The sequence below is a fragment of the Schistocerca cancellata genome, chromosome 3 (assembly GCF_023864275.1).
Source record: "Schistocerca cancellata isolate TAMUIC-IGC-003103 chromosome 3, iqSchCanc2.1, whole genome shotgun sequence".
Lineage (NCBI taxonomy): Eukaryota > Metazoa > Arthropoda > Insecta > Orthoptera > Acrididae > Schistocerca > Schistocerca cancellata.
In genome coordinates this window covers 671,313,257-671,329,730 of record NC_064628.1, presented here as the reverse complement: position 1 = coordinate 671,329,730, position 16,474 = coordinate 671,313,257, and the positions used below count along the sequence as shown (strand labels likewise).

At 36.1% G+C, this 16,474-nt stretch overlaps 1 protein-coding gene across 1 annotated transcript in view; it reads right to left on the bottom strand.

Moving 5' to 3' along the window:
* Positions 1-16,474, bottom strand: part of LOC126176494 (endothelial lipase-like) — a 32,538-nt gene that overhangs the window by 5,134 nt on the left and 10,930 nt on the right. The window contains exon 2 of the mRNA XM_049923649.1: positions 7,126-7,259. Within this exon, the coding sequence (XP_049779606.1) occupies positions 7,126-7,259 (134 nt within the window). The remainder of the gene's footprint in view (positions 1-7,125; positions 7,260-16,474) is intronic.

The window sequence follows — 16,474 nt, the reverse complement described above, 5'->3', positions numbered from 1 at the left end:
GTGGACATTAAATGTACCAATGTTCAAATTTTCAATTTTTCACTGTGTCAGTTTATACGCGTATGACTCCTGTGTAGATCATTTCTTACAAGAATTTCTATTTACCAGTTTTCTGCTCCTTCAATTTAGAACTGTTTGAAATGTTGTGCTTGAATTCTCAACAGGACCTGCCTTATTCTTTTGGGAAGGCATTCCCACTGCTGAAGAAGAGGCACTTGAGTCTGGTTTTATTATATGCTCCATCTGGTTCTGGTCACACAGTACAACATCTGCGTTTTTGTTACACAAGAGTCCTTAGGGTCTTTTGTTCGGTGGTTATTTTAATTGTGTTCTGTATCCTGTTGATCAGTCTCCCTACTGCAATTATTGTTGGGATTTAAATGAGTTGGTACACTTGATGCACTTGAAGGATGTTTGGGAGCATAAACTTCCAATGTTGGTCAAATTTGCACATTTTACTTCTAGCAGGAGTATTGACCAGTAAATGGATTGGAGTCTATGTCATTGTGGCTAGCTTTTCTGATCACTGTGCCTTGGTCTTCATTCTCCAACTTGACTGGCAATCAGTGAAGCTATTCTGTTCCCCTTGGATGTAAAATGTCACTCACTTGCCAGATCATTCTCTTGATGATGTGATTATGATGTGTGGGAGCATAGTCTTTGATCCACTAGAAGATACTCTACTACTCCAGAATGGTGGACTGCTCTGGCTAAACTGAAGTTGCTAGGTTGAGGAATTTTCAGAGAACTCATGAATTTTAATGTCCTCTCCTGTGTGATATGTATGACAGTGTGGATCTCACCTCCTCGCCTCCCCCTACCCACGCAACCCTGGCAGACAGCAAAGTTGTTCCAGTTGAAGTGGCAACAGATGGAAGGGTTGTGGGTGCAATCAAAACCATGATTACTGGTGGCAGAGGAACTGACTTCGTTACACCAATTGCTTCAGCATCAAGATTGACATCACTGCTCTTCCATTTCTCTCTTACAGCAGTTGACTGCCATCAGCTGATAGCGCAAGCTGATGTATTTGGATCTTTACAACAAGGATACCCCTAACTACTTCCCCTTTGGCCCAGCTATTGGGATCCTAGGCTGGCCACTCATGTCCAAGCAGAACAACAAATTCCTGGCTACCTTTCAGCCTGGTGATGTATGTGATCTTATTATTACTTCTCCTTCTCACAAATTGCCAGGTATGAATGGGCTCCACAATAAATTTGACGAGGATTTCTGGCCTCTATTTGGTGTCACAGTTATGTCCATGTTAGATGTGGTGATAAGGGGCAGAGTTGTGCTCACTCCATTCAAGGTGGGGAAAAATTGTGACCCTACTCACACATCCTGGTCATAAGACTGTTCATAATTTTTATCCTCTCACGTTACTGAATTTTGATTCAGAGACAGTGGTGAGGGTGGTAAATCACATGACGTCTGCCTTGCAGGGGCCACGTGATGTCTATTTTGCTGAGGATTGCCATCGGCGAGTATCAGATTTGTTTTCCTGACCACTCTATTCTTACTCTGTGGCCAAATACCATGATGTGGTTTCAGTTGCTGTGGTTACTTCTGTCCTTTGTATCTTCATATTTTTTTTATTTTGACAGGGCTTTCAATTGTGTAAATAATGTATTCCTGCTTCAGATTGTGAGGATGGTTGGATGTATTCTTGAGACTTGTAAGTTTTATCCAACTTGTTCATGGGCATTGCAGCTTCGGTAGTTGCCAATGGGTAACTCATACCTCTGATTACCATCCACTGGAGAGTGCCACTGGGAAGCTCACTATCGATGCCATTGTTTGTCTTATCTCTGGTTGGTTGTTTTGTTGTTTATAGGGACTATTAAGGTTATCAGTCCCTTATGTCTGGAGCCAGTGCATTGGAAGGTTGCATCCCAGCTTCAGAGTTTGATGTTTTCTCGAAGGACCTTCGCTGTTCACATGTACACTGATGATGTCACGGTTTTGCTCCACTAATGTGATATCTCTGATGAAGGCAATTGTTGATGATTACTGCTGCTAATGACTTAATGAAGTCAAAAGCAAACTTCTCAATTTACCAGGCTTCAGTGGAGCATAATCACATGGGCCACTGCAATGCATCAAGATACATCACTGGGTGTTGTCAATGCCAAATGACAAATCTCAATTGGAAATTGATTACTGATATGATCCAGGGGGCACAACTATTACACAAACAAATTTTGGGTGTGCATGTGTAGTGCTGGTCATATTACATTGCACAACTTTTGCTGCTTTCCTACATGACAGCTAAGAAATTGAACCAGTTGGCCAGTTGCTTTTAATGGAAGCTTCATATCTTCACATTACAATAAAAGGGTGTGATGAAGCCACATTCCCTCAGCAGATTGGACCTTTCTGGCATTAACAGGAAGGCATCTTATTATGTTTGGGTCATGACACTGATGTTCATGCAGGGATTATATGCCTTTATATCTTGGCTATTCACCTTAGTACATCTAGAGAGTCATGATCTGCCTGTTGATGTTGGCCATCTGAATTCTAAACTGAGATACCTACAAGAGTGCTAACTAGCTGTAAGTTATCTGGGGGCTGACATACTTGTATTGCAGTGGACAGTGCTCACGACCAAGTTTCTTAGACCTGCTGGGAAGGGGTTCCTTGTGCTAATCTCCTGGAACAAGTGTCATTGGCAATATCTTGGAAAACTCTATGGACCAACATTATCCTCCCAATTCGATCATAGGCAGCAACCTCCTCCTGCTACAGGATGTTCAACAATTTAATTTCCACTTAAGAGCGTCTATATTGTATTGGGATTAGTGACATAGATAAATTGCAATAGGTGCACATCCCTAGATATGCTGCAGAACCAGTTTAGTTGTATTGGTCACTTATGAAACTGGTCCTGGCACAGAAAGCAATTGGTTTTCCTCACTTAGTGTGCTGAACTGCGTATTCCACCAATACAATTCTGCAGCCAGCTACTTCTTTTTTTTTCTGAGGGCAAACAATAATGCGACCATATGGCTGGTTTTTCAGTTCATACATTTTGTTGTTACTGATGAGGGGGATGATGACCATTTGGATTTTTCACCAGTTTATGTCCAAAGTTTGCATCTGCCCCAATTAGGGCACTTCTTTGCCAGTATGTTGGACCTTACCTTTCAAAGAAAGGGCACTGGATAGTCCCAGCAGCAGCTAGCTACTGCTCTCACTGTATTACTGTACTTTTGTTTTCTCATATCTGTTTTTTCTCTGCATTCCTTCTTTTCATACTGCTGGTATTATTTCTGAAAAAAAGCCATGTGAGAGAGCAGCTCAGTGCCATGGGGAGGGGAGGGGAGGGGAGGGAGGGAGAGGGGCATTGTGGCCAGGCATTGAGATTTGACTCCTGTCCGTGTTTGTCTCCACCAACCTGAAACTGACCGTGACCATTCCTGATTGCTTTTAGTAAAATGTCTTTCTTGTTTTGCATGAACATTCAAATACTTCTGTTGTGGTTCTTCTAATTTCTTTTTATATATTTAAAATGTGTCAAGCTCATATTCATGATATTTATTTCAATGTAAGTTAACTGTACATGTAGAATTAAAAAAAAGTGATCTAATGAGCAGAGTGGCAATTCCTGGACCCATGTTCAATTCACAGTAGTACCAATATATGTTTTTCTTCATTTTATTTTATTCTTCATATTGTTGAACTACTAATTACAAAATATAAATTTATTTAAACAATTCAATTTATATATACAAAATTAATACATTCAATTTAGTTATGATCACTACAGCCATAAGTCAAAAGGCTATAGGCTGGGTGGTGGCAAAACAAGAGAGTATACAGGGAAATTCGGTAAAAAACTGATTTCTGTAGATGATCTGTTAAAGAGGCCCTTTTCCATATATCTTTGGAGAGGATAGTGACATTTAAAGAGTGATATAGAAGTATTTAAATTGTAAATCTAACAACAGATGGCCAAGGGAAGAGATTCGCCTCCAACCTGTCTTGCTTAACACTGAAAATTTCAAAATAATTGCAGAATATTTTGATCAGCTTCTTAATCCATAAACTTGAATATTCAAACACTCATGAAAATCTAGAGGAAGAGTTACCCCCAACTATAAAAGAAATTGAAGAAGATATTAAAACCTTATAAAGCTAGTGAGAAAACTATTACAGCAGAACTTTTGAAAAGGTGTCTACTAAAAATAACAAAAAATGAGGTAAAATTAATCTTTGAGAAAATGTGGAAAACAAGAAAACTCCCAGGAGAGTGGAAGTTGGCCTTGATATATTCCTTTTGTAGGAAAGGGAAGATGTTAACAATTGAAGAGGAATTTTTTGCAACCAGTTGGATTTAACATAGTTTCCAGAATTATACTAAACAGAACATAAATAACACCAAACAGTAATTTAAGTGAATATCAAGGTAGTTTTACCAAGGACCAATCATGTTCTAAATAAATATTTAATCTGAAGTCAATCATTTGCCATGGATTACTGCATTCAAAAGATTTATGTTGATTTCCATAAGGCCATTGATTCTGTTGACAGAAACTATAGATAAAATAAAATCACCTGTATAGAAGCAGGCTGATACCACCTTTCAAGTTCCTAGAATATTTCACCTGAGAGGGCCATAGGAAAAGGTAAAATGCTCTTTAAAGATTTTCACTTACAGTTTTTGAGTAGGCACTGTCACAGTTGCACATTGGCCGCATGGTCTAAAGCTGGAAAGTAGCAATTCATGGACCTGGATTTGATTCCTGCTAGTAACAACACTCTTTTTTATTTGTTTTATTTTATTCCTCACAATGTTAAGGGGCTCCGGAAAGGCTTAAAATCATGAAAAGTTCAATTTTTACTTTTTTGCGTTTTCTGAATCTGCAGACTATTACCTTTTAATAGATATATAATTTATTCAATTCCGAAGACTACAACTATTTTTAAATTTTTTTTGAAATGTGTTCTACATGGGCGTGACGCACTGTGGCGCTGTTAAACTGCTGTCAAATGGTGTTATTATTAACGTCCATGTTCATCAGGTACATTTTAGTGATGTGAGATAAAGTATGTGTTGTGGCTAACCTGTGATGGTGTGATTGTCGATTGTTTCATGTTTATTTACTCTGTCGTTTCTGATCAACCACATCTGCATCTGTGCAGCTAACACATATGCTATGCTTGCAATGCTGCAGAACACTTGGAGAAAAGTGGAAGATAGACTAGATGTTTGTCATGTCACTAGCTCTGAACACTATGGGACTTAACATTTGAGGTCATCAGTCCCCTAGAACTTAGAACTACTCAAACCTAACTAACCTAAGGACATCACACACATCCATGCCCGGGGCAGGATTTGAACCTGCGACCGTAGCAGTCGCACGGTTCCAGACTGAAGCACCCAGAACTGCTCGGTCACAGTGGCCGGCTGCATATTGAAGTGTATTAGACATGTAAAAAAACACTTAGAATTACCATACTTGCAGAAACATACTGTCAATAATTATCCCAATTATTTCTCAAGTTATTGCATTTTATATTATTATATCCTTAACCTCGACACCCTCTATATGGATATTTACATATAAATACTGTATTCCTATGATCAGTTACGAATTTTTTCTCACTTTTCTGAACATAAACTGAGTCCTTATTAACTTGTGCTGTCACTATTGAGATGTGTTGAGTATAAATATTTACAAACAAAGTACCCAATCCATCTAGGAGCTAAATAATTTTATAGTGATACAGCACAATAACGAAGTAAAATAGTTTTGTATTATGACAGGATTTAAAAACTTTGGTTGCCTTGAACTGCAGAAAATGGTACAGCGCAATTAGGCCATACCTGCATGTAATGTAACTGTAGAGAGAATATTTTCACCAGCTCATTGATGGATGAGTCGAATAAGCTCAATGTTGAAAACGTAAAGATGTTGTTGATTATACTGCAAAACATGAATTATGTAACTTGTGTTCAGTACTATGATAGAATTATCTGTAAAAAAGATTTTCTAAAATGTAAAATAAATCTTATTATCTGAAACACCAGGTTCTGAACATTAAAATATGGTAACCATAACTTGTAAAATGGTGTTGTCATGAGAAAGGAGAAGAAAGTTTTCTTTATATGCATTTGTTTCATTTGCTTTTTCTCTATGATGATTTTAATGTTTTTTTATTACAAATATGCTTTTACAAGTGTTAATGTCTGATCTGATGAAACTGCATGAAATGAAATATTGTATTTTTGTAACATGAATTCTAGGTCTACATCTACATAGATACTCTGCATGCCACCATACGGTGCATGGCAGAGAGTAGCCTGTATCACTACTTGTCATTTCCTTTCCTGTTCCACTCGCAAACAGACAGAGGAAAAAATGACTGGCTATATGCCTCTGTGTAAGCCCTAATTTTTCATATCTAATCTTTGTGGTCTTTACGCACAATGTATGTTGGTGGCAGCAGAATCGTTTGGCAGTCAGCTTCAAATGCCAATTCTTACTATGGAATCATCAGCAAACAACAGCAGATTGCTATCCACCCTGTCTGCCAAATCATTTATGGAAACAGAGAACAACATCGGTCCTATCACACTTCCCTGGGGCACTCCTGATGATACCCTTGTCTCTGATGAACATTCATCATCGAAGAGAACATACTATTATAAAGATTTTGTAGCATAGTCTAAATAGTGAAGAGCAAAGAGAGAGAGAGAGAGAGAGAGAGAGAGAGAGAGAGAGAGATCACTACTGTACATTTTTAAGCAGTTAATTATTGAATATTGATACGTGAAACTAATTAATACAGGGTTCTTTGTCTGAAGTGAGGGAAAAATATATCTTGTTTAGACTTTTTCATAAATAGTGCACTCATACCAACTGAAAAGCGGATTGCCAAGTAAGCTGTACAGATGTAGTGGTAAATCCAGTAATATGTTAGGTTCTGCTTACTAATTTGTTAAGGGATCAGACTGTATACCTTTAAACTATAATATATTTATGCTATGGACCAAAGTTCTTCTTTCACCATAGCTGCCTGACATAGACTGTGAAAATAAATCAATAATTGTAAGTGGTATGACTGAATTTGAATGTATGTGATGTACACTTTACTGTTTTAAAGAACAGCACTTACCAACACGGATTTCACTCATTTCATCTGCTTCATTCTTCCACCCATGGATCACAAATTTTGTTGGTTTTGAGGCAACAAAGTTTCCAACATAAGAGCCAACTGGTGTCAAATTTTGAGGACTGTTTGGGTTTGCTCTGTTGGTAAACAGAAGTCACAGTTAATAACATATATCTGTCTGATCAAGTAAACCATTGTGTTTGTCATCTGAAATTGCAGTCTGATACATTATCATGATTTGGATGGAAACTGGTCACCTTCAAAATGGAGTCTTAGTAACTAATGATCAGTTTTGTAAAATGCTAGAAAATTATTTTGGTATGTTATCATAGTAGCACACCAAAAATATATGCTTATGAATGGTGGGTAGTGACTAATTCTTGATAATTGGCTACTCGAACAAGAAAGGGTCAAGCTCTATGTGGAAGTTTTATCATGCTGAATGGGGCAACCAAAGTGGTTACAGGTGTTGGAGCAGCATCTTTTTTAGGATAGGTAAGACAGAAAGATGTCAAGTTCTACGAGAGGTCAGGATTGAAACAAATCTTCAATTTAGGAAAGAAATTAAACAGCACAATTCCAGCACATTAGATCACCAACCACAGCTACCAATTATAAATTTTCACCAATCACCAGAAATTTTATCTCCACCAAGTTGTATCTCAGTCCTAGGTAATTGCATTGATGAATTAAAGTCACCCAACCCAGTTGACATAATCTGCCTCTCTGAACACCATGTGACCACTGGTATAGGAACTAGGCCTAAGCACAATGAGAAACTCAGACAGGAGAGTACTGCAAATGTTAGAATAAGGAAAGGTTCTCATAAAAGTATAATTAAAAATAATGTAAGTATATTTCATCAAAATATTGGGAGTTTAAAGAATAAAGTAGATGAGCTTCTGGTTTGTTTAGAAGATTTAGAAGCTGAGAATGAAATAGATATACTATGCCTGTCTGAGCATCACATTGTTACTGATATGGATAAGGTAAATGTAAGTGGTTATAAGCTCTCTGCACATGTAATGAGAGAAAATATGGAGAAAGGAGGAGTTGCCATATATGTCAAAAGTTATCACTGTGCAAAAAGTATAGAAACAAAAAAGTTTTGTGTAGAGAAACATATAGAAGCATGTGCCTGTGAGCTTAAATTAAATAAAGGCACATTTATAATTGTAACTGTATATAGGTCCCCATCAGGAAATTTTCATCTATTTCTGAAAAATTTGGACTCCTTGTTGTGCTATCTGTCAGACAGGGGGAAGCAAATTATTATTTGTGGGGACTTCAATGTAGATTCTCTGAAAGAGGGTAATAGGAAAAATGACCTTGAAGTATTACTCGGTTCTTTCAATTTGACACCCGTTATTGATTTTCCTACTCGGGTGGTAAAGGATAGCAGCTCACTGATAGATAACTTCTTTGTAGACCAAGATAAGTTTAACCAGATAAATGCTCAGCCTGTTGAGAATGGTCTTTCTGATCATGGTGCACAGCTGGTTACAATATATGACATAGCTCCATTCAGCAATACTAAACAGTCCTCCAAAGTAGTACGTTCAGTCAACGATTTAACAATTGCAAATTTCAGGGAAAGCCTACAGCAGTTAGACTGGGATGAGGTGTACCGTGAACCTGATGCCAATTTAAAATATAATTTATTTCATGACATTTTTGTAAATGCATTTGAAAACTGCTTCCCCAAGAAAATAGTTAAATATACTCGTAAGAAACCTTGTAACAAACCATGGCTTACTAAGGGTATAAAAATATCTTGTAACCGGAAAAGGGAAATGTATCTGACAGCAAGAAAGAGTAGTGACCCAGAAACTATCAAAAATTATAAAAACTACTGTGTTATATTAAGAAAAGTTATTAAAAAATCCAGGAGTATGTGTATCATGTCTGAAATCAGCAACTCTGATAATAAAATTAAAACAATTTGGAATATTATTAAAAGAGAAACAGGTCAACCAAGAGCAGAGGAAGACAGCATTACCATCAAATTGAATGAAAGCTTTACGAACAAAAAGTCAGAAGTTGAAAATATTTTTAATAATCATTTTCTAAATGTTGTGGATATAGTAGGATCCAGGTGTTCATTAGAAGATGCTAGGCTGTTAATGGAAGAGGCCATACCTATGCAATTTGATACAATTGAAATCTCACCCACTTCTCCCTCTGAAATTAAGAAAATAATAAACTTGCTTAAAAGCAAAAACTCACATGGAATTGATGGCATTTCCAGCAAAATACTAAAAGCTTGTTCTCAACAGATAAGTAAGATTCTCAGCCACCTGTGTAATAGCTCTCTGGAACAGGGCATTTTCCCTGATAGACTGAAATATGCTATTGTTATACCTTTGCATAAAAAGGGGGATAGATCTGATGTCAACAATTACCGCCCAATCTCCCTTCTAACAGCTTTATCCAAAATTTTTGAGAAAGTAATGTATTCAAGAGTAGCTTCACATATCTGTAAAAATGAAGTACTAACAAAATGTCAGTTTGGTTTCCAGAAAGGTTTTTCAACAGAAAATGCCATATATGCTTTCACCAGTCAAATTTTGAATGATCTGAATAACCGAAAACCACCCATTGGGATTTTTTGTGATCTCTCAAAGGCTTTTGATTGTGTAAATCATGAAATTCTGCTAGACAAGCTCAAGTATTGTGGCATGAGTGGGACAGTGCACAAATGGTTTAATTCGTACCTAACTGGAAGAGTGCAGAAAGTTGAAATAAGTGGTTCTCGTAACATGCAAAGATCAGCACATTCCTCAAACTGGGGAACTATCAAGAATGGGGTTCCACAAGGGTCAGTCTTGGGTCCTTTGTTGTTCTTATTATATATTAATGACTTGCCATTCTATATTCATGAAGAGGCAAAGTTAGTTCTCTTTGCTGATGATACAAGTATAGTAATCACACCTGAGAAACAAGAATTATCTGATGAAATTGTCAATACTGTCTTTCAGAAAATTACTAAGTGGTTCCTTGTAAACGGACTCTCACTGAATTTTGATAAGACACAGTACATACAGTTCCGTACAGTGAATGGTATGACGCCATTAATAAATATAGACCTTAATCAGAAGCATATAGCTAAGGTAGAATATTCCAAATTTTTAGGTATGTCCATTGATGAGAGATTAAATTGGAAGAAACACATTGATGATCTGCTGAAACGTTTGAGTTCAGCTACTTATGCAATAAGGGTCATTGCAAATTTTGGTGATAAACATCTTAGTAAATTAGCTTACTACGCCTATTTTCACTCATTGCTTTCATATGGCATCATATTTTGGGGTAATTCATCACTGAGGAATAAAGTATTTATTGCACAAAAGCGTGTAATCAGAATAATAGCTGGAGTCCACCCAAGATCATCCTGCAGACATTTATTTAAGGATCTAGGGATATTCACAGTAGCTTCTCAGTATATATACTCTCTTATGAAATTTGTTATCAACAACCAAACCCAATTCAAAAGTAATAGCAGTGTGCATAACTACAATACTAGGAGAAAGGACGATCTTCACTATTCAAGATTAAATCTAACTTTGGCACAGAAAGGGGTAAATTATACTGGCACTAAAGTCTTTGGTCACTTACCAAATAGTATCAAAAGTCTGACAGATAACCAACAAGTATTTAAGAAGAAATTAAAAGAATTTCTGAATGACAACTCCTTCTACTCCATAGAGGAATTTTTTGATATAAATTAAGAAAAAAAATTATAAAAAAATAATAAAAAATAAAAAAAATAATAAAAAATAAAAAAATAAAAAAAATAAAAATAAAAAAACACACAAAAAAAATAAAGTTGTTATATTAACTTAAGTATGTTGTTAAATTAACCTAATTATGTCATGTATTGGAAAATTCGACTCGTTCCACATCATTACGAAATATCGTATTCATGATCCATGGAACTAGTATTAATCTAATCTAATCTAATCTAATCTAGTGAGAGGCGCTGCAAGATACATTTCATTAATGTGGTAAATGGTACTACTCCCAGGAGTTTCCTTCTTCTTTCACCCATTCGTCGATATCTATACATGGTGTAAGAAAAAGTATGACTCAACAGTAATGACATGTCTCTCATCTAGAAGTAGAAAATTTTTTGACATGTGACTGAAAAACTGTTTTTCCATGTTGGACCTCATTTTCTAAGACTCTTCATAGCACAGTAATCTTGGAAAATATGAAGGGCAGAATGCACCATCATCCTGCATTGAACTCATTCTTACATTAACTATTTAGAACAACATTTTTTTCCACATTCAGTCATCTGGGTGGCTTGATGTGGCCCACTGAAACTATTACCCTCTGTCAACCTCTTCATCTCAGTTTAGCACTTCCACCCAATGTCCTGAACTAATTGTAGGATCTATTCCAATCTCAGTCTATCGTACAGTTTTTGCCTTTTAGAGTTCCCTCAAGTGCCGTGAAAGTTATACCCTGACGTCATAAGACATGTACTATTATCCTGTACATTATTCTGGTCGGTGTTGTACACATATATCTTTCCTTGCCAATTATGTGGAGAATCTTGTCCTTTCTTAACAGCCTACTTAATCCCAGCATTTCTCTGTACAAAACATTTCAAGTGCTTCAATTCTCTACTTTTCTGGTTTTTCTACAGCCCATAACTTACTTCCATACAATTGTGTGCCCTAGATACACATTTGCAGAAATTTCATCCTGAAATTAAGACATACATTTGATGTAAGCAGCATAATTTCAGCAAGTAATGCTTTCTTTGAGTTTGTTGTCTGCTTCTTGGGTAATCCTTGTTACGTCCATTCTGTATTATTTTGTTTCAAAGGCAAAATTCCTTTATCCACTCCATGGTCCTCCATTTTGACATTAGTTTCATAATTAATCTCAGTTCTGTCTGCTCTTAAGTACCTTCACTTTTCTTGCATTCAATGGGTCATGTAACACTTCCATAATTGTATTGTATTTCACTAAGGATAGCAACAATATCAGAAAATGTTATCAATGATATTCTTTAACTCTGAAATTTAATTCCTCTCCTGAACATTTATTTAAGTCATTACTTCTCCAATGTATTAAGGGCTTTATGGTTGATCTGTATGGGAGAAAGCCTGCATCAATGCCTTACAACCTCTTTAAGGTAAGCACTCCTCCATTGGTCTCTTATTTTTACGGTATCTTTTACGTTCTTGTACATACTGTATACTCCATGTTTCTCCCTATAGCCTGTGCCTAAGTTTATAACAATTTCAAACCTCTTGCTCAATTTTACATTGTAGAAATGTTTTTCTAAGTCAAAGAATTCTATGAATGTCTCTTTATTTTTCTTCAGTCCTGTCTCTATTATCAAACAAAACATCAGAACAGTGTCTCTGGAATCCTTATCTCTTCTAAAGTTAAAATGAAGGTAAAATGAACTTTGTATAACATGTCCTCAGTTTTGTTTTCTATTTTTCTCTGTATTATTCTTGTTACCAACTTGGACAGATTAGTCTCTGTAGTTCAAAAAGGGATGTCAAATTAAACACCTTACAGCTATCAATTTTCAACCCTATTTTATTGGCAGGTGATGGTTGAACTGATCACTGTAACAAATATCTACTAACACTATTATAGCTAGCCCCTGTTTTGATCAGAAGTGAAGGTCTGAAGATGGTGTAGTAAAATGCTGAAACTGGTTGCCCAATAAAACAGGGTTGATAACTGACGGCTGAAAGGTGTTTATTTGACATCCTGGATAGATTAGTTGTTTACTTTATTCTGATTTTAAAACCATAAACCAATAAAAGTGAAAAGAATCTGAGAGTAAGGAAAGAAATTTGTGAGATGCTATTACAAGATGAAGGTTTACATTAGTGGTACACATTCTAAGACCTAAGGTATACAAATAATCAGACAGACAATGCAACAAGCAGCAGGTGTGGTGAGGATAGGGTGGGGTTTTGAAGGGGAAGGGAACCAAAGATATAGATGTACAACACAGGGTGTTGATGATATTAGATGAAACTACTTTGCTGAGATTAAAAAATGGTGTACAGGAGGAATATACAAATGATGATAAGAAACTAATTGAGAAACTGAAGACTGAAAATATGGAAGTTGTAGCTAGCAATAGTCCAGAGTTCTGATTATTACAGTTCCATGTGGCTAATAAAGTTGACCCACAGTGAATCAGAAGTAAGTGGGCAAATAACAACAGAAATAAAATATTCTGGGTGTTCCCATTTACATGTAACTCATGACTCAAAAGTGGATGAAATGTTATACATAGTGCTACTACACAGCTAACAGCTACACATCCACGCACCCTGTTCCACAAGTCACTTCACATTTCCAACATTAAATATCACACAAACATACAATATTTATATAGAATAGATGTAAGAATAAAATTTTGCTGCTATAATATGTATCACAGCTGATAGTTGTCTTACAGGGTGTAGAGCTGGAAGATAACATCATTCGGATCGACCAATATATTCGGCAGAGTCTCGGGGCTGTTGTTCCTCATGGGAATCAGCTCCCACCGACAAGTGTGGGCTGCGAGAGAAATATTAAATGTCTACATAGTTGAGGCATGCATATCCTTGAGCTACAGACATAAATCACAAAGAGCTAATATGAATACAGAGTAATGAATGTCTATGTACTATATGAAAGGAAATGTATTTTGAATGACCATTGATACAAATCATGATACAAATTGGGATTTTGATTCCTTCAATGTAGAAAGGTAATTTCTAGGGGCAATGGCTAGCAACATGCATTTTGATTTTTTTTTTTTTTTTTAATTTGCAAGTATTTCCTGTTAAGCACTTTCTGTCTGTTGGCAGCTTGATACAGACCTTTGGGCCTGAATGTTGAAGAACATTTTAAACACCAGACATGGAGGCAAAGCAAAATCTGCATAGAGGCTATATTTTCATTTTGTATTATGATTTTGTAAATTACAGTTCATTTGGAGTTAATTCTCATTACTACGACAAAACTATTGTTAAGAAGCAAGTGCAATGAAAAATTGGTGAAGACTTCCAAGATTTTTGAAGAACTAATAGTTAGCAGTGTGGAATTACTGTACACGATGTTGCCTATGTGTAGAATAAATTATCTGTTTATTTTATCTGAATAATTAATATTACAGAGAGTAGTGAAAGTGTAACAAAACATCAGTGATTTTCAGTTGAACCAATCAAGTACCCAGGCATAACACTACAAAAAAATGCTTGCAATAATGGGATGGGACTAAAATTATTTTTACTGTATTATCTCTCAATTACAAATGCCATTGTGTTGCCTACATGGCAGGAGCATATGCATGATGTCATCAATGATGTTTCACATTGACTGAAAGTATGACTTCATCACACTCTTTCCATCTCCTCTCCACCTATCAGAACCTAGTATTTTATCCAAAATGAAACATCCAGTCATAATGTAGCTGCCATCTTGGCCCTGTTCAAAAGTAGCCAATAGAACTGCATTCTGTGCCTTGTTCAAAAATATATAAAGATACTGACAATAAAGTGTTTCCACCTCTGTATTATTTCCCAAAAGTGTTTATGTCAAATACTGTACTTAAATTTCTGCCTCATCAGCAAATACACACACACACACACACACAAACACACACACACACACACACAATGGTTCTCTACCTTACCTTATTGCAGGGCACTGAAAATACTGGAAAGAGTAAACCATAAAAGATAATGAACACAATGAAATTTACTAATAAGGAAGTACAATATTTGACATAAACATTTTTTTCTTAAGAGAAATGTTCTTTAGTGAGGCATAAAACAAACTGAGATGAAATTTACTGATATGGCAGTCAAGTATTTGAGATTTACACAGTTGAGTGTAGTATAAAACAGAGAGATGAAATAAATAAATATATTTTAATAATACTAATGTGGAAATAGTGTATGTTACACCCAATGCATAATTTTTGATATTATATATATATATATATATATATATATATATATATATATATATATATATATATATATATATATATATATATATATATAAAGAAAGATGATGAGACTTACCAAACAAAAGTTCTGGCAGGTCGATAGACACACAAACAAACACAAACATACACACAAAATTCTAGCTTTCGCAACCAACGGTTGCCTCATCAGGAAAGAGGGAAGGAGAAGGAAAGACAAAAGGATATGGGTTTTAAGGGAGAGGGTAAGGAGTCATTCCAATCCCGGGAGCGGGAGGTAAATCTTTCCGCTCCCGGGATTGGAATGACTCCTTACCCTCTCCCTTAAAACCCATATCCTTTTGTCTTTCCTTCTCCTTCCCTCTTTCCTGAAGAGGCAACCGTTGGTTGCGAAAGCTAGAATTTTGTGTGTATGTTTGTGTTTGTTTGTGTGTCTATCGACCTGCCAGCGCTTTTGTTTGGTAAGTCTCATCATCTTTCTTTTTAAATATATTTTTCCCACGTGGAATGTATCCCTCTATTATATATATATATATATATATATATATATATATATATATATATATATATATATATATATGGTTATAATAGAAGGAAACATTCCACGAAGGAAAAATATACTTAAAAACAAAGATAATGTGACTTACCAAATGAAAGTGCTGGCAGGTCGACAGACACACAAACGAACACAAACATAAACATACACACAAAATTCAGGTTTTCGCAACAAACTGTTGCCTCATCAGGAAAGAGGGAAGGAGAGGGAAAGACGAAAGGATGTGGGTTTTAAGGGAGAGGGTAAGGAGTCATTCCAGTCCCGGGAGCGGAAAGACTTACCCTAGGGGGAAAAAAGGACGGGTATACACTCGCACACACACACATATCCATCCACACATATACAGACACAAGCAGACATATTTAAAGACAAAGAGTTTTGTGTGTATGTTTGTGTTCGTTTGTGTGTCTGTCGACCTGCCAGCACTTTCATTTGGTAAGTCACATTATCTTTGTTTTTAAGTATATATATATATATATATATATATATATATATATATATATATATATATATATATCCACGTAGGAAAAATATATCTAAAAAGAAAGATGATGAGACTTACCAAACAAAAGCGCTGGCAGGTCGATAGACACACAAACAAACAAACACAAACATACACACAAAATTCTAGCTTTCGCAACCAACGGTTGCCTCGTCAGGAAAGAGGGAGGAGAGGGAAAGACAAAAGGATTTGGGTTTTAAGGGAGAGGGTAAGGAGTCATTCCAATCCCGGGAGTGGAAAGACTTACCTTAGGGGGAAAAAAGGACAGGTATACACTCGCACACACACACATATCCATCTGCATATACACAGACACAAGCATACATTTGTAAAG